The following is a 26338-nucleotide window of genomic DNA, read 5'->3' on the forward strand; positions in this document are numbered from 1 at the left end:
TCAATTCTTGGATCCTGTCTACAATAGGGCTCTGAACACACACATATAAAATGCCTGATTAGATATGTGAGAAACAGTGCATTAAAATAATTGGAACATGAGAGCTGGGGTGGTAGTGCGCGCCTGTAATCCCAGCTACTCGAGGGGAGGCAGGAGGATTACTTGAGCCCAGGCGTTGGAGTCTAGCTCGGGCAACACAGCGAGACTTCATCTCAATATTAAAAATCATAATGATAAATGAAACATGGGCAAACACTACCACGATGGCATGCATCATCCCCTCACTGTCAAAGGAGACTGTTGGCCGGGTGCGGTGGCTCACGCCTGTAATCCCAGCACTTTGGGAGGCCGAGGCGGGTGGATCACGAGGTCAGGAGATGGAGACCATCCTGGCTAACATGGTGAAACCCCGTCTCTACTAAAAATACAAAAAAATTTAGCTGGGCGTGGTGGCGGGCACCTGTAGTCCCAGCTACTCGGGAGGCTGAGGCGGGAGAATGCCATGAACCTGGGAGGCGGAACTTGCAGTGAGCCGAGATAGCGCCACTGCACTCCAGCCTGGGCGACAGAGCGCCACTCCGCCTCAAAACAAAAAACAACAAAAAAAAGGAGACTGTTATAACTTGGAAGGAAGTTCTCAGGATAGAACGGTGTAGAAGAAGGCCAAGCAGCCTAAGTGGAATTTTGCTGTTAACAAAGTGCTTCAGGATCTTCTATTTCATTCACTCTTGAACTGGATGCTACGCACTCACCAGCCGTTTGGGTTTCGGTACTATGCAGGTTAACAAAGCCAGGAAGGCTCTCCTCTTCCTCCTTCAGTTTGTGCTCCAGTCTCTTCACGGAGTCTATACTGCCACTGCATTCGCCCAGCAGTTTCATCTGTTTAGACATAAACAACCGGCCCCTGTCACCCAAATCTTCATGAATGCAAAAGCTTCCGGGGAAAATCTCTTTGTAATTTCTCAGCAAGAGAAGTGTCTGTGTTTGGCTCCTCTGTGCCACCCTGCTAAAAATAAGCCAAGATGGCCGAGTGTGGTGTCTCAGGCCTGTGATCCCAGCACTTTGGGAGGCCGAGGAAGATGGATTGTTTGAACTCAGGAGTTTGAGACCAGGCTGGGGAACATGGCAAAACTCTGTCTCTACAAAATATACAAGAAATTTAGCTGGGCATGGTGGCATGCATCTGTAGTCTCAGCTACCTGGGAGGCTGAGGTGGATCACCTGAGCTCAGAGGGTCGAGGCTACAGTGAACCATAATTGTGCTACTGCACTCCAGCCTATGCGACAGAGTGAGACCCAGTCTCAAAAAAAAAGAAAAAAGAAAAAAATAAGCAGAGGTAGGCTGGGCTCGGTGGCTCCTGCCTCTAATCCCAGCACTTTGGGGGCCGAGGTGGGAGGATCAGTTGAGCCTAGGAGTTTGAGACCAGCCTGGGCAACATAGCAAGACCCTGTCTCTATAAAATATTTAAAAAATGAGCCAGGCGTGGTGGTGAGCACCTGTAGTCCCAGCTATTCAGGGCACTAAGGTGAGAAGGTTGCTTGAGCCCAGGAATTCAGCTGCATGCAGTGAGCTAAGACCATGACACCGCACTGAAGCCTGGGTGACATAGTGTGAGAACCTGTCTCTTAAAAAAAAAAAATTAAATAAGCAAAGTTCAAAAACATGCCTTTTAAACAGGTGATACATTCACATATACAAAAAACAATGCCTTAAAGATATACTTTGCATACATGATTTTGCACGAGAAGTCCTTGAAGTTTCTTTACGATTCATGAATCAAAACAGATTAAACCAATCTGCAATTTAAAACTCAGAGCCCTCAGCTGGCAATGCAGTATATAATTTTTGGCAAGTTGCTCCCTCTTTCTCTTTCTTAAATTGAAATGTGGGAACGTTAATGTTACGACAAATCTCATGGGAACTTTCTTGCATTAAATAATTAAAATACTTAAAATTATACAGCAATATTAAAGCCAGCTGTTTTATCAAAAAAATGTAAGCAATGTTTAATAGGCATCAAGGGACCAAATTCTAAAGTCAAAGAAAAGCTTCCAAATTCATTTTTAATATCACATACAGTATTCAAAGATTAAAAGAACAAATCATTTCAAGATACTCCTGCTGTGCTTACCATAAATCCTTTAACAAATCACAATGCCAGTAGGACTGTTACTCTGATTACTTTTGATTGAGGTTAAGTGTAATCCTAGTGATGTCAGTATGATTACCATAAAACTATATCATAGGTATTTTTAAAAAGTGGTTTCACTATAATAGAAGTTGGTATAATAGGCCAAACTGAACAGGAAACAAACTCATAATTGACTGCTCTTCTGTAATTGTAAGGATAATAAAATCAACATATATAGCTAGAACAGTTTTCTTCCCTAATTTCAAAAAGTAGAACGTGTGAGTTGTGACCAGACTTGGGGAAATTCATTTTTCTTTCCTTGTACTAACCAGTCTTTTGGATATGAAAGAAGACGTGAGGCAGAGAAGAGACTGGCTTTAAAATTCTCTTCCTTAAGTACGCGTAGGAAAGCAGGTAGTTCTCTAGGGAAAATTAACCGGTCAGTAACTTGAGTAGGGCAAATAACCCTCTGCTAGACTTTATCATACATAACCAATAGCCGCATAGATAGAACTGGTAGTATATCTAATGCCTTGCTATCTTTTCCCCAAATCCCTCTTGTTAGAACTGTTTTCTTCAGAATGAGCGCACTAAAAACAGAAGAGAAAAACATTCCCAAGGTCATTCGGTGAACCCAGGAAAAGAAGTACAAAAAAACTGCATGTTAGTAATCTATTAGCTAAAATCTGCTGCTCCAAGGATAACCTTGGTCCAAAAATTATTAGTTGAATTTGGAAAAATGCCTAATGACTTTTGGGAGCCAAAGTATTTCGTTGCTCTCAATGAAAAGGATCTCCCTAAGTGCTCAGTGTAAAGGAACAGGTTTGTCATTACAACAGTTTTGTGGGCCTAAAAACAGACAAGTTCTACTCAAATGGTAACTTAATAACAGGGCTTGGCTTTGCACATCCAGGTTCACGAGTTCAAGCGCAGCATGGTATTCAGAGACCACATAAAGCCCTGATGCTGCAGACGAACTGTTCTTTGACACAGAACTGTGGTTTCGTACAGGTCGGAATCAGGATGCCCAGGATACTTACGTAGCCTTTGTAGCTGGTGTCTAGCTCCGGCCCCGTGGGAGTTTTGCTGCGAATGATATTTTCGGTTTGCTGTATCTGAAAGCGGCTATCATCCAGGGCTTTGCCCAGTTGTCGGATCTGTGACTCTAGGGCACTGTGGTCCCCTGCGGTGGCAACCATAAGAATCTTTACTGGACAAACTATTTGACTTATTTAAAGCTTGATATTCAAGGAGAAGTTTCAGAAATGATTTCAGTTACAGCAGCATAGAAATGGCAGGTGTGGGTAATTACAAAGCAAATTTAGTACCATCGTGCCGGTGGGTTAGGCATTAAAATGGCCAAACCAATGAAGGTGCTTGACTGAGAGCCCTAGCAGATTGGACGTCGCAAAACGGCTCTCCAGTCCGTTTTGAACAGCTTCGTGCACCTGACCCTCTTCCAGCTGAACCCCTGATCATCTGAATGTTGTCAGTGGGGAGGGCCTTTCTAAAAATCTGCAATGGTGTCTACTGCATCTCAGTAAGGAGAAAGCTGTTCTTTTTCTCATGTTCTTTCTGCTATCGCTTAGTGAGCAGGGGAAGATCCTCCCTCTGATTTTTCTTCATGCACCTCAGGGGAAGATAGTGTCACGGAAGGCTCAGGTTGCTGCATCATTTACTGAAGGCATAAATTCATTAATCAAGAAAAGAGTGCCTCAGAATAGATACATACAGAGATATCAAACTAGCAGTGACTTGCTTTTTATTTAAGATCTAAAACAAAACCAGGAGAAAGCTAAGATTTTAACATTTCCATCTAGGCAGGTTCTTACTCATAGCCTAGAATTCTGGCTCATTCTCCTCTCAAAGTTGTAACATTTCTTTGTAAAATTACTGAGTGTGTGTGTGTGTGTGTGTGTCAAAGTCTTCGAACTACACAGGAACATTTGATCATCAGAGTGAAGCTAGCATGGGGTGAAAGCAGAACAAATATTAGTAAGCTTTATTAAATGTTTTTATTTGTTTCTTAAAAAGGCCTTCTGGATACACCTAGGAGAAGTCTCTCCCTGGGAATCACCCTCTCAGTAATGTTACTTTGCTTTCTGTCCTGTTGATTTTCTTCAAAAACTGAAGCGTAAACTAGTAACTCCGTGATTCAATATCATATCACTGCGTTCAAACTCTATTCCCCGCCGACATCCCACATCACTGCTCCTGAACTCCTGCACTACAGTTTGTCTAACACAACACCAAGCAAAACTAGTTCCATTTTTCTTTCTTTAATTCTTCTTGTTTCAGGAATAGTTTTGTCCTTATCTATGGCTCAGCATACCGTGGAATACATTTTTCATTTCAAATTATCTTTTATGACCTCTTAAATTAAAATTACATATATTTTTTAGAGCTGAAATCTGATCTCACCCCTTGTCTCATACGGGATTCCTGAGATGAGGAGGATAAAGTGGTGGATGTGCCTAAGGTCACGCATGCAGGCTGGCGGACTTGGGACCAGAGCCTGCACCCTGAGTCTCCAGCCACAGGTAGGTCTGCGCGCAGTGAAGCTGAAATTACCACACCACGTAGAACACTAGGGCGCAGAGGCTGATGACTGGGTTTTCCTTCTCATATTTTCTGCAGTTAATGGGCATGAGAGGTCTATACCTAATGAGACCAATCACCATTTAACAAGTTGAGAAGTCATTTTATTTCGCTCGATTAGTGAAATCTTATTCTTGGTGTGGATTTAACCAGCTGTTTTTTCTAGTACAGCAGTAAGAGAGGAAGGCTGTGCCTTAACATGCTAGAGCCACAAAGCTGGGAGAGAGACAGCAGATGTGCTAAGAGAGGAGAATTGCTATACAGGGGAGGGAGGGAGGCTGGCTCCGGCTTGTTGTGCCTACCGGAGGTATTTTTGATTGCATTTTCTGTGAGTTTTACATAGGCCTCAGGGCTTTCGGGGATCATTACATCTGCAAAAAAAGCATAGTCTAAGTTGACAGCTAAGTTCTGGAAACCTTGAATCCCTTGTGCAGGAAAATAACTTTCCTAGGGAAAAAAAAGGAAGTCAGTTATTCTAGACACATAGCTCCTGAGTGCACAGAGGAGCATGCAGGCTCACCAAAGATTTCCTGAAATGAATCATAAGAATTCACAGTGGGCGGGGCGTGGTGGCTCACGCCTGTAATCCCAGCACTTTGGAAGGCCAAGGCGGGTGGATCACCTGAGGTCAGGAATTCAAGACCAGCCTGGCCGAGATGGTGGAACCCCATCTCTACTAAAAATACAAAAATTAGCCAGGTGTGGTGACAGGTGCCTGTAATCCCAGCGACATGGGAGGCTGAGGCAGGAGGATCGCTTGAACCCAGGAGGCGGAGATTGCAGTGAGCCGAGATTATGTCACTGCACTCCAGCCTGGGCAACAGAACTAGACTTCGTCTCAAAAAAAAAAAAAAAAAAAAAAAGAACTCACAGTGACTGAGAGTGTTTTTATGAGCCAGGCTCTGGTCTGAGCACAAATTTATCACATAGAAACCCTATAGGGTACCTGGGAATGTTGTTCCCATTTTATAGATGAGAAAACTGAGGCACAGAGGAATTAGGTTCCTTATCCAAGTTTAAACAGAGAGTACCTGGCAGAACTGAGATTTCAGCCCAGACAGTCAGACTCCAGAGCAGCGCTGTCCCATATATTTCTATGTGAACTATATATGTAATCTTAAAGGTTTCATAGCCACATTAGAAACGTAAAAAGAAACATACAAAATTAATTTTAACACTATATTAGATTATAACATGTAATTATAACGTAATCAATATAATTATTAATATTTTATTTTCTTTCTTTGTACTAAGTCTTTGAAATTCATGTAAGCATGTTTTCCACGCACAACCCATCTCAATTTGCACAGTCCCATCTCAGAGCTCAACAGTCCCAACTAGCCAGTGGCTGGTTTTGGACAGCTCTGCTTCAGATGCCATATGCCTGACTAATAGGCCTTACTGTAAAGACAAAATAGAAATGAGAGAAATAATTTTCTTTTTAGAACAGTGTCATCCCTTGGGAATCTGATGTGAACCACCAGAACCAAACAGAAATTCCCCAGATGTCCTTTGACAGAATGTATGAGATACATTTCCAAGTGCCACAAATCAGCCTCCAACTCTTTATTCTATTTTTATTCACCTTCCTTACAGAGTTTCTGTTCCTCTGTCCATCCCTTCACTGCATGTGTGGCTTGGGTGGTGGTCCTTCTTGTTTTCCTTCACACACTCTTCCTGTGTGAGCTCCTCCGTTCACTCCAGGACCATTGTCATTTACATGTGAATACCTACCCAATCTGCATTTCTGGCTTCTGCACTTCACACCGTGCATCTACGACTGGACTTTTGCATTTGGATATTCTGCAGGTATCTCAAGATCAGGATGCACACAAGCAAACTCATCCCCTCCCTGCTCTCACAGCCCCACCTCCCTTGCCCACCTGCACCCACAGTGCTCCTTCCCTCTTGTGGTCCTCAGGGCCTAGGACCACCTGCATCTTTCACCAAGATGCCCAGCCCAGAAAATCGCCTCCATCCCAGTTCAATGGACTGAGAGTTCTGGAGGAGTCTTCTCTGTGTGATTTCTCACATCATTCCCATTCTCCCCATTCCCAATGCTGCTTCCCCTGGTTCAGGCCACCACCCTACTTCTGTCTGAGGTTGTAAAAGGTTTCATTTGGACTCTCTCCGCCGAATATGCCCTTCTCCCTGTGGTATCCAGAAAGATACAATATGAAAATCTGCACATCCCTGAGGAGGGAGGATCCCAGCACCTCCCTCCGCAGATCCTGCTGTGGCTCCACGACCTTCAGGATAGGAGCCAAAGCTCTTTTCCATGGTGAACAGGCTGCTTCATAGCCAGGCTCTTCTCCACTTTGTCCATTCCATGCCTGTCATTCCAGACAAACTGCCGATGATAAGCACCAGGCCAATCACAAAGCAGGGAGGCTTCCCCTCCTTTCTTCCTCTAAGCACTTCCGAGCCCACCTGACCAACTGCGATTCACCCTCTGGACTCTGCTCCATGGTTTCTTTCCTGAAGCCTCTCCCAGGACTCCGGCTTTGTTGCCCCTGCTTGTGTGTCCTGCCACCACACTGCCATCTGAGCCCCAAACACTTCATACAGTGGTTTCTCACTGTGTCCCACACTAGAGTGGAAGCTCTGGGAGAAGAAGAGGAACTGTGTATCCCTAGAACCTAGCAAAGCGCTTGTCACCTACTACCACAAATCTACGTGGAATAAATCAATGGCCACACCAAATTTTGCATTTTGTAATCACATTCATATCTAAGTGTTCACTTAGGTACAATTTCCCCGCATGAAAGAAGGAAGCAAATGATTCTGGATAGCTGTCATGTTTCCAGGGCAATATTAATTCCCTCTGACTTTCCTTTAAGCTGGCAAACTGGAGAGGCTCTTTCCTACCTGATAAGCCAACAGCTCCCCGGAGGTAGAAATCTTTGTCATCCTGACCCTCTTCATCCTCAGAGGGCAGAGCTCTGGACATTGCAGACTCCAGGTCCCGACTGAGGTCATAGTCGTGATCCCACTCCAGGGGGATGGAGTCCACACTAGCCGGGGTGTCTCGTCCTGACCGCTCGCTCCGGAGGGGCTGAGCGAGCGAGAGGGAGGGGTTGGAGGAAGGCTGTGGAGAAAGCAGGCTGTCTGCAGAGCGGTCGTGCCAGTGCAGGTCCGACAGAGCTGCAGAGTCTTCCAGCTCCAGCTCCCTGTCTGAGAGGTCGTGCTCATCGTCTGGGAGCTAGAAGGGAAGTCAAGGCAACCCTGTCACTGTAGTGGTCAGACTAGCTTCTTATCTGGGCCACCTGCCTACCATGTGGGGATAATTTTTAACTTCTTATGAGCAAATAAATAAGAATCTTCTGATCACAGAAATACAGGGGACAGTGCTGCTCTAGAGTTTGACTGTCTGGGTTGAAATCTCAGTTACGCTGTGTGCTTCCTGTTTAAGCTTGGATAAGGAACTTAATTCCTCTGGGCCTCAGCTTTCTCATCTATAAAATGGGAATAACAGTCCCAGGCATCCCACAGGGTTTTTTTTTGAGTGGGAAAAAATTAAAAAGTCTTATAAATTATCCTACATACGCCTCAGTTTCATTGTTGGTAAAATGGGAATAACATTAAAACATACTTCAAATAATTAATATAAGATTAAATAAATATTATAAAGAAATGCAATCTACTACCATGCCCACCACACAACACCTACACACTGGCACGGATCGGAAATAAGAGCAAATTACTAAGACCTTAGCTTGTCCTTATAGCCCAGATATAAAATAGGTTTGATCGTAGAAGATTCCAAATACTCTAATAACATCTCTATAGGTAAGATGTGATTATGGTAGCAATTAGGAAAACGGAAGAATGAAAATTCACCTAAACCTAACCTCATCAATTAAGAAGCTGTTCACTTTGCTTCCTTTTATTGTATTTCTTCTAGAGGCTTCTCTTATTTCTTCTAGAGGCTTCTCTAGAGCAGTGCTGCCCCATGTTTCTGTGATCAAAAGATTCTTATTTATCTTCCATAGAAGATATGAGCCAAATGTTCTTCTAAACTCTTTGTATACATTAACTCGTCTAATGCTCAAAACAATCCTTTGTACAGGGTAGTTACTGCTACTAAACCACTTTCACTTTCGAGGAAGCTGAGGCAAGAAGGGTGAAGTGAGTAACTTGCCGAAGGTGACAGCGACAATGCAGGACAAAGCTAGGACTTGAACTCAGGTGCTCCAGCTCCAGAGTCTGAGCTCTCACCCACTATCAATACAACTCAATCCCACACGATTTATTCTCTTTAGATTTAATGACAACTAAGAAAATCAATGTTACATACAGGCAGGCGGATCAGTTTCTTATGGTATCTTTCCACACGCCCGAAGACCTCCTGGCAGTACCGTCGGAGCTCATCTAGTTCCTCCTCGATGATCGCTGCATCCAAGGGCTCACTCTTTTCTATCAGCTGTTCTCCTTGGGCAATTATCTGCTCAATCTTATTGTGGTTCAGTGAAATTTCCTGCTGGAAGGCCTAGGGAGTACAAATCTCATGTGATTTTGCTATTGTTGTTGCTTACATTGATATAAAAGAATCATAATAGATATATTTCTCATTACATTAAAAAAGACATGTAGGGGCTATTTAATTGACCATATACAATCACAAGACAAGAGGCTATTACCTTCTAAAGTAAAACATACGCATTTTCAGCCAGAACAGGAGTCATAAATAGAAACATTCGAATTCCATGATCAGAAAAGCGCTTTTGGCTAATAAAATTTACCATCACAGGTAGTGTGGGTAGAGAATAACAGGGGAAAATATTCAAACCCACCAAAAGTTGACAGCACTGGTTATCCCTAATGAAAGCAATGGCAGTCAATATACTGCCACTGAAATAAATGTGGCATTTTAAAGAAATATCCCGAACATTTTAATTTCAGATGTCCTCATCCTATGTCAAACATGACTAAGAGAAGCCATCCAATGCCACGCCTTCTTCTCAGGTGATTCTTTTATTATTTCAGAACATAGGCAGGTAAAGTTATAATGATTTGAAAAACAAGGAATTCCAAGAGGATTATTTAGACTCATTCTATGTGTTGCAAAAGATTTAAATCACTGGGGTATGTTTCAGTGTTCACTTTTAATTCAATACAATAATAAATTGTGGAACAGCTGAATTGTCCAATGGTGAAAAAGACTCCCAGGAGAGAAGGGAGGGTAGTAATAAGTTCCATCATCCTGCCAGGGTCCCAAGGGACAAGATTCAATTACCACTTGGCAGAAACTTTCTGTGGAAGGATGTAAATGTTGATTCGCCTGTGAGATGACAGGAGAGAGGAATCAGGGGAGAGGGTGAGGCAGAATAGCAGGGTTTACTGTTTCTTCCATCCTGAGAATCCATGTCTACGGGCAAGTTCCTTGTTTTATTACAACAACCCAAAGGTTATGGGCGTCATGACCATTCTTTAAAAAAATCCATCTACCTTGGGAAGAAAATTTCATAAGCTGCCTTGGAAAATATTCAATTTGTTAAATACTCCCCCTTTTAGGAAATCCTTACATCTAATGTATATCCCTCCTATTCGAATTTCTAGCTAGCCACTGTGTTTGAATTATATAGTGAAAAATACAAAATGTATTTAAAATTAACTTGGCATCTAAGAATGCAGACTATGAGGAATGAAATCCCGACATAGGAAAGTTGTATTGCTTTGCAACATGGAGGTTAAAGGAACCATGTGAAGGCGCTACAAACACATTAGAAAAAATAAACGAAAACAACAACAACAAGGCCAGGAAGGGTGGCTCACGCCTGTAATCCCAGCACTTTGGGAGGCCAAGGCAGCCGGATCACTTGAGGTTAGGAGTTCGAGACCAGCCTGGCCAGCATAGTGAAACCCCATCTTTACTAAAAAAATACAAAAATACAAAAATTTGCCGGACTTGGTGGTATGTGCCTGTAATCTCAGCTCCTTGGCAGGCTGAGGCAGGAGAATTGCTTGAACCAGGGAAGCGGAGGTTGCAGTGAGCCAAGATTGCGCCACTGCACTTCAGCCTGGGCGACAGAGTGAGACTCCCTCTAAAAAAAACAAAACAAAACAACAACAACAGAACATCCCTAACACCCTGGCAATCAAGCTGATTGAAAATCAATCAAGCTGTTGAAAAATATCAACAACAATATCAATATCAAATAAGATAAAGAGCACTACCCCAAGATAAGCAATATGGTTATCTCTAGATAGTGCTCTTTATCTTATTTTTTATATATTTTATATTTTCTGAATTTTTTTGCAGTCCAGAACTCATTTTTCAAAAGAAAAGTTATTTGCTGTGTTCTTCACAAAAAAGCCACAAATCCTTTCCTTTTCAGGCTTTCTTCATATTGATAACTTGAAAAATAATCTATTACCTTGAGTTGCTTTATTTTAGCTTGAACATCACACTCAGAAAAATGTTCAATGTTAGTGAGCTGCAGATCCATCTCTGTGAGCCAGACCAGAATGCTGTCCCGCGCAGTCTCAAACTCCTCACGCTGGCCAATAAAATGCTGGAAGGCAAGAGGAAAGTAGTAACAATTATTTTTATTAAAAGTCCTTCTAAACATATGGAGATGGCACAGCAAGTTCCAGTGTTCTGTAAAGTCATTTTCTCAGCAAGCAATGAGAAGCCTGCAATCCTTTGCTATATCACTCCCCAGTTTACTCCTCCTGCCATCCCATTCTTACAAAATCACTGAGACTGTGTCTCAAGACTGCATTCAAATGGCCCAATCCCATCCTCTGGCCTCTAAATTACAGACGAGGCATAGCAAAAACCTTGAGTCTGCGCAAGATGGAGGTGACACGCTTTTGCAGGTTGTCCCATCTCTGGTTGCCTTCGTGAACCATCTGTTTGAGGCTACACGCTGAATCAGTGCGGTTCTCCCTGGCCAGGCGGCGGTACTGCTTGTTGATCAGCTCCAGCTGCGTCAGGCACTCGTGGACCTGTCGCTGGAAAGCCTAAGGCCACAGTGAAGCATATCAGTGTGAGAAATCAGCGAAGGACTCTCAGTAGTGGCTCCTGGTTTTCTTATTGTAGCGTCTGGGAGAATGGGAAGTTACACCATCACAGAGGGAAAGAATGATGTCTAATAACGGTACACTTCCCCTTGTTAACGCAAAGTCATCTAGTCAGCGTAACTTAAAGGAAAGGGAGAATCTATCAAAAAATATGAAAATGGGGAGTAGTAATGAATAAACACACACGCACCCAACACACATATATAGACACACACACATACATACACACACATATACACGTAGCTTTAAAAATAATTAATGTCCTGGAAACAAATATTCCCACAAAGCAAACCACTATAAAAAATATACACGTGTGTGTGGAAATGTGAGTCTGAAATGTTGACGACTTCTGCTGTCAATATGGAGAAAAAGATATCTATAATGGAACTGTTTATTTGTAAAATATGTACTTTTCTAAAAATCTAGAAATTACCTCAATTCTGCTGTCCATTAGGAAAAAACTTAAAACTACCTTTTGCAAAAGGTCTTCCAAAAAATCAAGCTATTATAAGCTTTTAAGAAAAGTAATTTAGTAAAATACAAGTAACTTTATATTTTAAAAAATTTGGAACATGCTCTGTTTCTTTTTTGTTGTTCCTGTGATTTAATTAGTTTTTATAAAACATGTTAGAGCTAGTGTACCACCCACACAGTAGCATCAATTTACTTTTGAGGCTATCCCAGGGTCAGTTTAGAGATTCTGAAGGTAAAATATTCTTTTCTGCCTTTTCCCTCCAATGTAGAAGAGCCCTATAGCATAAGAGTCATTTGGCCAAAATAAAATGAAGCTTTAAAAAAAAATCATTTGTATGATTTATGACTGAGTTTTATCTTGGCATTAGACCAAAATGAAAACTATAATTAATAAATTGAACCGCACTCATCAAATCCCCAAATTCTGTTTTCCTTGGCTCATCACACTGTTTACATGTGACCACATTTCTGTCTCTTAAATTGCTTTCCTTGTGAGAGCTGCTTTCAGAGCCTTCATCCTAGGAAATCTTAGTTTCCAGTCTAAAAACCTTAAGTTATTTCTCCAGCAAAGGGAGTGGTAAGGAAAGTTCAGCTCTGGCCATGACTGGAAGTCCCAGTACGTGTTTGCCCACTGGGGTAAGGTTGGAGTACCCCCAGGCAGATACCCCAGCACACCCATGTCCATCCCAAACGTTCATGCGATTGGACCAGCTAAAGACTGCCCCCAAGCACAACTTCGTTTCTGCAATTCATTTCTGTCTCTTAAGAAAATTAACTACAAAATTCATGATAAATAATAAAATCAATCATTATAGAAGCTAACTATAAGGCTAACTTTTGCTTTAAAATCTGAGAGTCTAAAATAGCATCAAAAAGAATCTTATATAATCTGCTTTGCAGTATAAGCCAATTATAAAAGGTTTTCACCTTTATGAAGCGAGGGTGTAAGATGCAGTTGAGCAGCTCTCCACTAGCATTCATTCACATCGAGATGACCTGGAATCTACTGCAGAGTTTACTGTGCTTTTTACTAGTAGTTTTCTAAGGGAGTATCTTTTATATAGGAATAAAAGTGTTGTTTATTTTAATTTAGTGGTATAGTTACATATGAATTCATTCACCATTCAGACATCAGAGTAATTCATCCATTTCACAAAGTATTTGAACATTTTTCTAGATTCATATAGCTGTCCATGTACAACCCTGAGATTTTAAACTCCATAAGAATAAAAAGCGAACTTCTTATTTCCCATCATAGGCCTCAGTAAATGCCTGGTTACCTGATGTTGCAAGGTAAAAATGAATGCAGCTACATTTCATTACATTTTCAGTCTTATTTCTAAACATCTCGAGGAACTTGGGGCATAATCAGCAATGGTCAGAATGCTTCTGAACTCTTTGCTGTTAACATACCTGAGTACACAACTGCCTATTAGTGGGAACTGAAGGGAAAAACACCTTCAAATTTAAAAATGGTCAATTTTGGGCTAGGTCAGGTCTTCCATGAAAATGAAAGGCAGCTGAGAAGTCAGAGCTTCATTGTACAACAGTGATAGAGTGGACTCGAGATTGTGCAAGCAGGCAAGGTATTGGAATCAATTCTTGGATAACTTCTTTCTTTATGAATATGGTTACACTACAGCTATTTTCATCTCAGTGCAATTGAAAAGTTTTGGTGGCTCAAGACCAGTACTACTCTTCACTGTGTAATTAGAAATGAATTATAATGAAAATGTTTTATTCCATTCTAGAGTCAACTCTTTTATCAAATACACACACACACACACACACACACACACACACATACACACTGCGATTAGGTAAAGAAAATACAAAAATGTATGTGGAAGGTAGATTTTTATAGTATAAAAAATCATATTTTAATCTTAGAAAAGATGGTTGACTGTGGAATAATTCTGAAATAAATTCATGCCAAGATCTTTTGGGAGGAATCACGATTCTTCTTTTCTAATAGAATCTCTCTTCATTACTACAGTATTTATGCTTCTTGATAATCTTAAAATAAAAACCTCTTTTTCCCCCTTCATACGTATGACTATGTATGAGGTCATAATAAAGATGGCTGCAAAGTCCTCACGCAGCAATTTGAACAGATAACATGTGGTGAACAACTAGTTTAGGTCTTGGAACTCCAACTACCAGCTGGCTACTTTAATAGCAAAATAAGGATTAAAAATTTGGAATTATAGATTACCTCAAATTTCTTTAGTTCTTCCTTGGCAACTGTATAGATCACCCCAGAAGAGCTGGGAAAAGCAGCTGTCCTTTCTGAAGACTTCAACCAATCTTCAAAACGTGAATAGTCATCCAGAAATTTCTGCCACAATCGCCACGTCTCTTCGATTCTGGGGCAGAAAATGAAAGAACAGATTCAGATTATTGGAGACTGTTTTCGCTCCAGAACCTGGTCTGCTGCCTGCGACTGGATTAAGGGTGCCCACAGAGGCAACTGTTGTGCCAAACGATAACCATTCCTCGAGCCAAATTTGACCAGAGAGCAAGAGAGACAACTGCTTGAGCTAAAATAAAACAGCTGTTTTATTTTTTTAAAAACACGTCCTGCAGCTCTGGATTTTGAATTAGTCAAATTGAAAATTACAAGCACATCACACGAGCTGCCTTGAATGTGCGCAACAAGTTTAGAAAAGCAACACCAGCTTTGCAGTGTGCACTCAGGCCAGTGTCTTACGGAAATAAAGACGAGGTCGGAAAATCCATTTAAGTCCAACATTCAACTCACACTGACAAAAGTCAATCTATGACAGCAGGACAAATATTAAGCTTTCAACGGTTTACCAGAGAGCACAGCCATGATGATCACTTTGTAACACAGCACGATTTTCTGCCACCTTGAATTTCAAAGGGCTTAAAGGTAAATGTGCTTTTATTATTTAATTTTTAATAAAAGAATGTTACTGTTCTCACAGCCACACATTCTGTAATGTTATGCTTGTTTGACAAGGGTGTATTTTTATGTTTCCGTATTATATTTCAACTGTTAGGTCAGAAATAACTTGGCTTGTTATATTTATATATTACCTTTATACCTACTTATTTTCCCAACTAAATGTAGACAATAGTAAGTTTGGGAAGCCACAGCTATTTTTGGACATTGTAACCAACAGGAAAGAGTGAATAGTGGATACTCTGGGTGATTTTTATTTTCTTTTTGGTCTTTCCTCTTCCCTATCTGTTTCAGCATCCCAGCTCACTTCAGCCTCCTTTCCATGGACATAGCACAAATGTTTCTCCACCGCCGGTCCAGGTTTCTCGTAGCCTGCTGTATAGAGTCACACTCAGCATCAGTGGCGCAGGCGTCACAGTCGTGCAGCAGGACTTCACACAGGTTGAGGACAGATGCAACACCTGTACTGTGCTTCTCTATGTCTCTCTGAAGCTCCTGCAGGGGAACGTAACAGGCTTTATTCAACAATTACATGTATACAGATGAGAGAAACTGAAGCAACATATGTTGGTAAATGGCTAGGCTACACCTTGACAAATATTTAATTTCCTTGAACGTATGACATTTATTGAGCCTCATTTATGAAATCCAGCAAGCTCAAAAGTACTAGAAAATGGATGTAGAAATATTTTGGCTATGCGAGCAATGCCAAAATATAAACTGAACAAATGAAATAGTCTACACTAAGAGTAAAACTAACTTCTTTAATCAATAAAAAATGAATCTTGCCCCAGACTCTACTTCACGAATACATCACTTTCATTCCAATCAATCAATCATCATCTCTTAGTATCTGTCAGGGGATTGGTTCCAGACCTTCCCTCGGACACCAAAACCCATGGATGCTTAAGTCCTTGATATTGAATGCTGTAGTATTTGCATACCTCCTACACACATCCTTCCATACACTTTAAATCATCTTGAGATTGCTTATAATACCTAATACAATGTAAATGCTATAGAAATTGTTCTTATACTGTATTGTTTAGGGAATCATGACAAGAATAAAAAGTCTGTATGTATTCAATACAGATGCAAATTGTTTTCCAAATACTTTTGATCTACGGTTGGTGGAATCCACCAGTGTAGAACCGTAGATACCGAGGGCCTGTATATATGCATGTGCTAGACCTGGCACTCAAGAACTGGGCTTTAAGATCCAAAGATTTACCTTTTTTTGGGGGGATGGAGTCTCACTCTGTCACCCAGGCTGAAGAGCAATGGCACAATATCAGCTCATGGCAACTTCTGCCTCCCGAGTTCAAGTGATTTTCCTGCCTCAGCCTCCCAAGTAGCTGGGATTACAGGTACCCGCCATCATGCCTGGCTGGTTTTTGTATTTTTGTAGAGACAGGGTTTTACCATGTTGGCCAGGCTGGTCTTGAACTCCTGACCTCAGGTGATCCACCCACCTAGGCCTTCCAAAGTGCTGGGATTACAGGTGTGAGCCACCACGCCCAGCTGATTTGCATTCTTTTTTAAACAGTTAATTCCGCCATCATTAAAAGGTAACATGGTTATCAATGGACGAACAAATAAAGAAAAAGTGGCATATATATACACAATGGAATATTATTCGGCCATAAAAAAATGAAATTATGTTGTTTGCAGCAACATGGATGGAACTGGAGGTCACTATGTTAAGTGAAATAAGCCAGGTACAAAAACACAAATATCACACATTCTCACTTGTATGTGGGAGCTAAAAAAGTTGATCTCATGGAGGTAGAGAGTAGAACGCCAGATAGCAGAGGCTGGGAAGAGTGTTTGGGGGCAATGAAGCGAGGTGGCAATAGACACAAACATACAGTTAGAGGGAATAAGTCTTAATGTTCGATAGAGTAGAATGACTATAGTTAACAACAATGTACTGCATATTTCAAAATAGCTAGAAGAGAGAAATTGAAACATTCCCAACACATAGAAATAATAAATACCAGAGATGACGGACACCCCAAATACCCTGACTTGATCATTACACAGTTTATGCATGTAACAAAATATCATATGTGCACCACAAATATGTAGAAATACTATTTAAGGGACCTAGGTTCTATATCATGCACGACATCAGCAGTTTCCTCAGAGAACAACTTCTTTTTTTTTTTTTTTTAGATGGAGTCTCACTCTGTCGCCCAGGCTGGAGTGCAGTGGCATGATCTCAGCTCACTGCAACCTCCTGCCTGATTCTCCTCCTGATTCTCCTGCCTCAGCCTCCTGAGTAGCTGGGATTACAGGCACCCACCACCACGCCTGGCTAATTTTTGTGTTTTTAGTAGAGACGGGGTTCCCCCATGTTGGACAGGCTGGTCTGGAACTCCTGACCAGGTGATCCGCCCACCTCAGCCTCCCAAAGTGCTGGAATTACAGGTGTGAGCCACTGCGCCTGGCATAGAGCAACTTTTAATGTAGGACAGAAGTAAAATGTTTTATGATAAAAACAAAGCATTGGATTTCCCTGGAGTCCCACAATGTGAAATCTTCATTTTAACTGTATAAAATGTAAATTCAAATTGTATGTTGTTTTCTCTATTGAACTTTAACTCCATTTACTCCAAGTAAGTATTCCATTATTAAAAGTAAGCTCTATCAGTATCATTTTTTGTTTACTATATTCATCAATGTCCTTAATGTGTTTTCCTTTTCTTTCATCAGGAAGTTCTTGAATTTGCTTATTTTTTCTCTTGCTCTAAAAATTCCTCAATTTATGCAGATACCTGGGGTTTATATTCTTGTGTTGCTCTTCCTCTTATTTTTTTCCTTGATGCCATGTTCCAACATCTATGAAAACACTAGCTATTGTCAAATGTCATAACAGTGGCTTTAATTAATTTTGGAGATTTTATAAACTAGACACTAGATGATAAATTTTACTAAAATATTTATATTTTTATAAACAGTCCTTTCAAATCTCTAACATAACCTCCTTCACTTACATGAAAGAATATGTCACAGGAATTGCTGTTCTAAAAAATATAAAATAAAGTAATATAAAAATTAAACTTAGTATTTGCTTAAAGATAAATATAAAGACAAATAATTCTGTAAATGAGATTACCAAGTACATTTGAGGTCTTAAACTACATTTTGTGCAAGGATATACATTTGGAAGAAGTGTTAGGCCCCTCGACATAAACCATGCATTTAATAAAGTTAGCATTTTTATTTCATTTTCCCTAAATACTCAAAAGTTTTTGTTAAAATCAATATATGAAATAGCAACCCTAAGATCTGAGGGGATTTATAATCATACATAAGTGCCCTAAGACAAAGTTTTAGGCTCAGCTTTAACTTTTTTTTTTTTTTTTGAGACGGAGTCTCGCTCTGTCTGCAGACTGGAGTGCAGTGGCGCAATCTCGGCTCACTGCAACCTCCGCCTCCCAGGTTCAAGCAATTCTCCTGCCTCAGCCTCCTGAGTAGCTGGGACTACAGGCACGCACCACCATGCCCAGCTAATTTTCGTATTTTTAGTAGAGACAGAATCATTCTTAAAAATTTTCCACAAGGGAAACTGTGGTAACTGTGACATGATTAAAATAAAATTTATCAAGCCCTGACTTTGTGTTAGGTAGGCACTGTGCTCAGTGCTTCTTCTTAGTAATTTGTAAAATCACACTGTGTGGTGTGGACTCTGATGATTGGCGTTCTATAAATCAGGGCTCTAAGCGTTCAAATAGTTATGGCTTTGTCCCAGATCATATGGGAATGTAGTGAGGCCAAGATCTGAACCCAGAAAGTTTACTTTTAACCACTGGTGTACAGGACTTTTTAAAGTCTTAATTTAAAATTTAATTAAAAAGCTATATGTGCATATTTAATGTAGTAAAAAGTAAAAAACTACTAGCAGGTTCTGAAGAAAGCAGCATGCTTTCCACCCCGGAGTTCACCTGTTCAGCAGCAACCATTTCCATCTCTTGCAGCTCTTTCTTCTGGTATTACTTCTACCCTTTTTAATTTTTTGAGACAGGGTCTTGCTCTGTCACCCAGGCTGGAGTGCAGGGATGTGATTATGGCTCACTGCAGCCTCGAATTCCTGACCTCAAGTGATCCTTCTGCCTTGGCCTCTCAAAGTATTAGGATTACAGGGGTGAGCTGCCACATTCAACCTATTTCTATATTTCTCAGTAATATATAACTTCTCTAGTTCTAAGTAACACAGCTACTGCTTGATTTGTCCATACTTTATGAATTCTTGTATAGTAGAGAAGAAATAAACTTCTACATGGCTGACTGAACTCTAATGACTGTTACAGTACAACTTAGAGCTAGGGTAATAACCACTGTTCTCATGATTATGGTTATTTAATATTTTTCACATTTGAGGAACAAAATATACTATGGTTATGTTTCTTTTCTTTTTTTTAGACAGAGTCTCAGTCTGTCGCCAAGCTAGAGTACAGTGGCGCGATCTACGCTCACTGCAACCTCCGACTTCCTGGTTCAAGCGATTCTCCTGCCTCAGCCTCCCGAGTAGCTGGGATTACAGGCAAGCACCACCACGCCCAGCTAAATTTTTGTATTTTTAGTAGAGATGGGGTTTCACCATGTTGGCCAGGATGGTCTCGATCTCCTGATAACTCATTTTCCTGGATTTTACAATCCTCTCTCTCTCTCAAATTTATAATGCTTACTTCTATTATCTCTCTTATTGAACTAATAAAACTCCTTCCGGAGTGGTTAAGCCCATCAGATAATCTAGCCCCTCCTGGCTCCTCCTGGAAACATCCCTCCTAGAGCACCCAGAGCCCCTGCTCCCATCTGGACAGGTGCTGGCTTGGCTGCAGTACAGCTGTCATCAGGGACTTTCCTGCACCTTCACTCTGGGAATTCCCTTTTTCTTTCTCCTGAGTTGAATAGCATTTCCCCTCTTGCTTTAGTGCGTGTAGCATATGCAGCATATATAGCATAGTAGTATGTAGCATGTGTAGCAAGTATGAAGTGTATTTTCCTCTCACTTTCATGTATGTAGCATACCTTTCATTAGCTTCCTGAAAATGGGTACATAGGAGGTAAAATTTTTAGATATTAAGTGGCAGGGTATAAAATTTTAAATTATAAAGAATTTTTCTCTGCTTTCTGAAGGCAGAGCCATTGTCTTCCAGCTCCCAGTATTGTTTTGGAGAAGCCAGAGTTTATTTCATCCTGGAAACCTTTAGGATCTCCTTATCCCTTGTGTTTTGCAATTTTACAGTGTGGCTTTGCTTTGTTTTACGTTTTCCTGGGCACTCATATGGCCCTTATCATCTGCAAATGCATGTTTTTCATTTTAGATATATATATGAATATATATACACACACATATGTGTAATGTGTGTACACATATACGTGTAATCTTCCACAAAGTAAACAAAAAGATAAATATATGAAAAATAGGAGAGAAATATAGACATAAACATAATAAAATTAACAATAATGCGAGAGTTTCAAAATCCAATTATTTTATAAAAGTCCCCCCAAAAAAGAATAAAGAAAATGGAGTGGAGAAAATTAACATAGTAGCAATGTAACAAAAAATATAAATATATATTTAATAATAAATATATAAAATATGTTTTTATATTACTACATTATTTATTTAATAATAAACATATATTATTTAATAATAAATAAATATATATATTACATTACTACTATGGTAATTTTCTCCTCTCTATTTTATTTTTTTGGCAGGGGACTTTTACAAAATAACTGAATTGGATTTTGAAACTCTGGCATTATTGTTAATTTTATTATGTTTATGTCTATATTTCTTTCCTATTTTTCATATATTTATCTTTTTGTTTTACTATGTGGAAGATAGTCTCCATTCTGAATGCTTTTTTTAAAGAAAAATGGCATCCTATCATTTTATGAATGCAAAACCTCTCATTTCTGTGAGTTTGTTTTGTTTTGTTTACATTTTCTTTCTCTACAATGTGTTTCCTCTGATTGTTCCTTTCTTTATTTCCCTCTATTTATTATTTTTTTTTCTTAATGGTAGAAGCTTTCTTAAGTGGTGAGGATTCTTGCCTACCCACACATACTCAAGAATGAGTCAGCTATGGAAGCTGCGTATGCACCTAAAGTATGTCAATTGGGAGGCTTCCCTGTGGAGAGTTAGGCAGGGGTCTGGCCTTTTCTGGGTTACCTTAAGTATCACTAATTGAAGGTACTTTTCGCTTGTCTGATCAGTTCTCCAGAAAGGATGCTCCAATCTCCTGGCTAGGGTGTAAGCCTGGGTACTGACATAGTGGGAGCCAAGCTGGGGAAGCGGGCTGGGGGTCCTAGCATTTGGTATTGAGCCATTCACATCATCTCCCCATTTTTAACATAGTGACTCTAGCCTCCATGGTGTCCTGATCCCCAAACCCAGAGTCCCTCTGGTTTGCCTTCTCCAGAGAGTAATCATCTGGTCTTCTACCTGAGTAAAGGAAGCAGAGTTCCCTGGCTGGCTGGGCTTAGGAGGAATCTGCCAGTCTCAGCACACCTTATTCAGATTTTCAAGTAATCTTCCATTTTACAGCTCAATAGGCAACTCAACTTTCAGCTTCACCTGATCTCCACTTTCTGAGCCTTCTTCGAACTCTGTGGCATGAATCAACCTTCTCCACCCTCCATTCTGTTAACAACATCACTGATCTATCCACTTTCTATCTTGCAAAATTATGTTGGATGTCTGTCATCTCTACCATTTTCTCTCCTGTTCTCTTTGCCATTGTGGTTTTAACCTTTTTCCCTCTCCACCATCATTTTATTGGGGTTTTAGTAGTAGGTGGGGCTATAAATACATATGATCAAGTTGCCATATTTAACTAGATATTTTGTTGATTTTCATACACTTGTGAAATTACGATACCCATTTGCATTTCAACTCATCACTGTACACATCATTACCATGTTCTCTGGAAGAATCCGGGAAGCCGGATGCCAACCAGGATCCCTGCAATTCAATCATCAGAATCTCAAACATCACCACCCATCAGAAAACTTTAATTTCATAAAAATTGAAAAATGTCTTGCTAACAGTTTTTTTAAAGCAATGGAATATAGTGTATGTTTCAAGATAGCTAGAAGAGAAGATTTTGAGTATTGTAAGAAATGATAAATGTTTAAAGTGATGGATATGGTAATCAAATTACCTCAGTTTGTTTGATTATTACACTATGAAAATATGCATTGAAGCACCACGTTGTACCCCACACATATGTACAATTACTATATACTCATTAGAAAGAAAAAAATTTTAATGAGAATTTTAATATTAAAAAAACCTCAACACCCAAAACTGTATTTTGACACCTATTTCATTGGCTTAAATAGTCTGTAAAATGAAGTAAGTACATAAACTATAAGATTTTAAAAATAGGAGGTATTTACATTTTATAGCATTTTAAAATTAAGCAACTTTGCTGCAATGGCCTAAATGTAATGGAGAGAACCAGAGTGTGGATAGAATATTCAAAGCAACCTAAATGCATGGAGTAACAATACCTCTAGCGGGGGATTTACAGTGTTTGCTATTGGCAACTGGAGTCCAATATAGTTAGTAAGGATAAATGAGGGGGCCTGGCACAGTGGCTCACGCCTGTAATCCCAGCACTTTGGGAGGCCGAGGGTGGGCAGATCACTTGAGGTCAGGAGTTTGAGACCAGCTTGGCCATCATGGTGAAACTCCGTCTCTATTAACAATACAAAAATTAGCCAGGCACGGTGGTGCATGCCTGTAATCTCAGCTACTTGGGAGGCTGAGGCAGGAGAATCGCTTGAACCTGGGAAGTGGAGGTTGCAGTGAGCTGAGATCGCACTACTACACTCCAGCCTGGGCAACAGAGCGAGACTCTGTCTCAGAAAAAAAAAAAAAGAAAAGAAAGAATAAATGAGGGAGGGAATGGGAGGTGAAAATTTCTTCTGTATACATTTTCCAGGATCATCCCTTTTTGCTTTGTTGGGTTGTACGCCGCCAGTGAGATATTCTATCTTTGCTACACACAGGAAAGTGGAATTACTGTGTGCGATCTGCAGGTCGTGCAATCCTTTTTGCAAAACAAAATTTTTTCAACTTGAAAAATTCTAAGTATGCCTTGTAATCTTTCCCCAAACACTATACACCAGAAAAAAGTCGGGGGCAGGGGGGCTTCTTTCAGTCCTATCTAAGTGTATGGTAGTGGGCTAGGGCTAGTGACTCTCAAATAAATAAACCAATCTGTTAGCACTGTTTTAGATATGTAATTGCAACTCCACCTTACCTACCATCTTAGAAGGTTTCTTGGTGGATGGATGACACTAAGTGTACAATGGCACAACCATCTTTGTAAGGCTGAACTCTGCAGTGACATGGAACCTGTTGGCCTCAATCGCCTGCCTAGGCAAAGCCCCCTTCCTCACCAGTCCCGCCTAGCTCCCTCCTGACCTTCCATCTCCAGGCACCATCTCATGCCCACCCCATCATCCTGGCCAGGAGGACAGATATTCCATGGCTTATTAATTCCATTTCCATTTTAAGTCTTACCTGCTGCTCATTAAGCTTTCTCTGTATTTCTTCCGAGTTACAGGAATCGTAGACTATCGGCTTGGCCAGCTCTGACTCGATGTGAGCGAGCCAGGTCCTCAGGCTGCTCATGTTCTTATCAAGCTGCTGCACGGCTACCAGGGTCTCCTTCAGCTTCTTCACCCTGTGGGCAGAGAAGGGGGAATGTCCCACTTCAGCGAGAGGCCCACTCATGTTTCCCTCGCGTGCAGAGGAGAACACTGGGCTTTAACCATCTTTTTAGGCAGAGAGTTAGAAACTCATGTGGAAGAAGCCAAAGACAGAAGAAAAAGGAGGATAGAAATCAGAGATGAATACAGACAAAGGAGCAAGGATGCAGAGGAGGCAGGGGTCCAGGGCACAGGAGCAGAGATAGATAAATTAGTTTTAAACACAGTTTTCCCAGTGTGAGCAGGGTGTGATCAGAAGTTTGGGAAGAACCACAGGTAGTATTTCTCAACTCCATTACTACCTACTTACAGCAAAAATCAATTATTGACTCCCTGTTAAGAGCCTGACATGGCTGAGTGTACAGATTGCTCTGAAGAGAAAGGTCATGGTGATAATAAGCATATGATCAATGATCTATTAGTGCCCTTATTTAAAAATTGCTGCTACCTTTAGACTATGAGTCTCGCCTTTTGGTTCAGGAAATATGGCCACCTAATTGGCACTGCTCATTAGAGTAAAACAGAGGTAAACAGCAGATGAGCAAAATACTTCAAGCTGCTAGGGTGTCATCTTGGCTCAACTGAAGAGGTATCTATCTTCTTGAAAATATGTCAAGAGCAACATGACTTGTAAGACTCTAGGTTTGTGATACATTTAAAGGCAGGGATCTGCAATAGAATGTTCTCAAAGATTGACAACTTATACACTTAGAGTCATCAGATATTCGCGCCCCCCTCCCCCACTCCCACATTACTTCCGGGCATTTAAAGAAGTGATTCTCAAGCTGGGATTGTCACACAGTCAGTGGAGGGTGCTTTCAAACCACAGGTGCCAACTACCAGCCACCACCGCCAGGTGGTTCTGATACGTTTCTCTGATCAAGACACACTGTTCTGAAGAAAATGTCTCATAATCAAAGTATTTTGAACATTTGATTTATTTTTAGTTGCTTAAAATTGATGTCATCACTTCTGTTCCAGTTTCAATAAATCGATGTGTCTCTCTCAAGTGAAAATGTAGTCATTTGACAACATGATCGCTTTTCCTTTTTGTCATTTTTCCTCAAAGCACTGTCATATAAATGCTCTTAAAGGATTTTCACTATGGTCAGCTGTTAATAATATCTATATTTTAATAATTGTAATTAATAATACTTCTATTTGAATAACATTTTCAGTTTGTAAAAACCCTCAGGAGCATTACCTTTTATTGTTTTAAAAAATGTGTATTTAAAAAATTATGTTCATATTTCACAATATATTCTTTTGGTAGAAAATGAAAATATGTTGCAATGTTTATTGTGACTTACAATTCCACTCGAGATAAGATTTCCCCAATTAGCTTTATAAATACAAATTGTACCCTGTCCCCCAGACACTTCAAGGCATTGGCCTTGAACACTATTTCCAAGACCTTTTACATACAACTCACTCACATTTCTCTCATGGCTAAGACAAAATTCATCTGGGCATCAGTCAGTGAATGACAGTTTTATTATGGCTACTGGGTACAAAGCTCATGGAGTGCATCTGATCGACCACAGCATGGACATGGAATTTTACATGGCTCTGGCCATAGTGCCCCAGACTGAAAGAAGAGTTTACCATCAATAAACCCACTGGAAGAGGCCTGAAGAATGGCACACAGCACAGAGAGGTCCGTCCTGCTTTTACATCTGTAGGAATGTCTTCTCAGCAGCCTCTCCTGCATGACTTCAGATTTCATAGGATCTGAACACTTACTAGGCTTGGGGATGGTAATGTCATTAGGGTTTTACTAGAGGTTGGAGTGCTTGTTTTCTCCCTTCCTTATTTTAGTTCCCTGGTATTATTTATGCATTAATTGGTCTCCTCCATGGTAAGTTCCTTGGAAAGCTGGAAATGTGAATTTCCATATTTGGCTATTTCCCTACCCCGGCCATGCTAAACTCAGTGCTTTGCACTAAACTGGGTACTGTTTAAGTGGTTGCTAAACATTAATAATGAATATTCTAAGCGAATTGTGTTTATTTAATTAACATGGTTTCATTTTAAAATTTTTATTTGATATTAAGTGTGTATTAAGTTTTACTTCTAGATTCAACATTTGCCAGTGCTCTATTTGTTAAGTACTAAAATTCATTCGTTTTCTTGGTTCAAAACTCACTTACAAATATGATCAAAAGATCCAAAGCACAAAAAGATGCAAGTAAACACTGTTCCATAGGACTGTCTACATTAGAAAAATAAATTACAGGATAGCTTTTGTAATATCGAATGAGTTCCAAGTCAGAGCGGTTAGTATGCAATATGTCAAGGGCATCATGACATGGAAATGTGTGTTCATATAGTCCATTAGGGACAAGTTCCTCTTTCAAACAAATGTGTAAATTTAGTAAAGTCGATGGGGGTGAATATTTAAGCAGTTCTTTTTCATTTTTTAAAAAATTGTGTTTTTACCACAAAT

At 40.3% G+C, this 26338-nt stretch overlaps 1 protein-coding gene across 25 annotated transcripts in view; it reads right to left on the reverse strand.

Moving 5' to 3' along the window:
- The window catches only part of SYNE1 (spectrin repeat containing nuclear envelope protein 1), a 522579-nt gene that overhangs the window by 18687 nt on the left and 477554 nt on the right, over positions 1-26338 (reverse strand). For 21 of the 25 annotated variants that reach the window (XM_055390873.2, XM_055390870.2, XM_055390871.2 and 18 more), the window contains 10 exons: positions 23705-23867; positions 15464-15651; positions 14446-14596; positions 11514-11696; positions 11108-11245; positions 9028-9219; positions 7599-7932; positions 5033-5101; positions 3173-3315; positions 753-879 (listed from right to left, as the gene is read on the reverse strand). In XM_055390873.2, the coding sequence (XP_055246848.1) occupies positions 753-879; positions 3173-3315; positions 5033-5101; positions 7599-7932; positions 9028-9219; positions 11108-11245; positions 11514-11696; positions 14446-14596; positions 15464-15651; positions 23705-23867 (1688 nt within the window). The remainder of the gene's footprint in view (positions 1-752; positions 880-3172; positions 3316-5032; positions 5102-7598; positions 7933-9027; positions 9220-11107; positions 11246-11513; positions 11697-14445; positions 14597-15463; positions 15652-23704; positions 23868-26338) is intronic. The other 4 variants (XM_019029254.4, XM_055390881.2, XM_055390872.2 and 1 more) reach the window with 1 other exon arrangement.

Source organism: Gorilla gorilla, chromosome 5 (assembly GCF_029281585.2).
Source record: "Gorilla gorilla gorilla isolate KB3781 chromosome 5, NHGRI_mGorGor1-v2.1_pri, whole genome shotgun sequence".
Classification (NCBI taxonomy): Eukaryota; Metazoa; Chordata; class Mammalia; order Primates; family Hominidae; genus Gorilla; species Gorilla gorilla.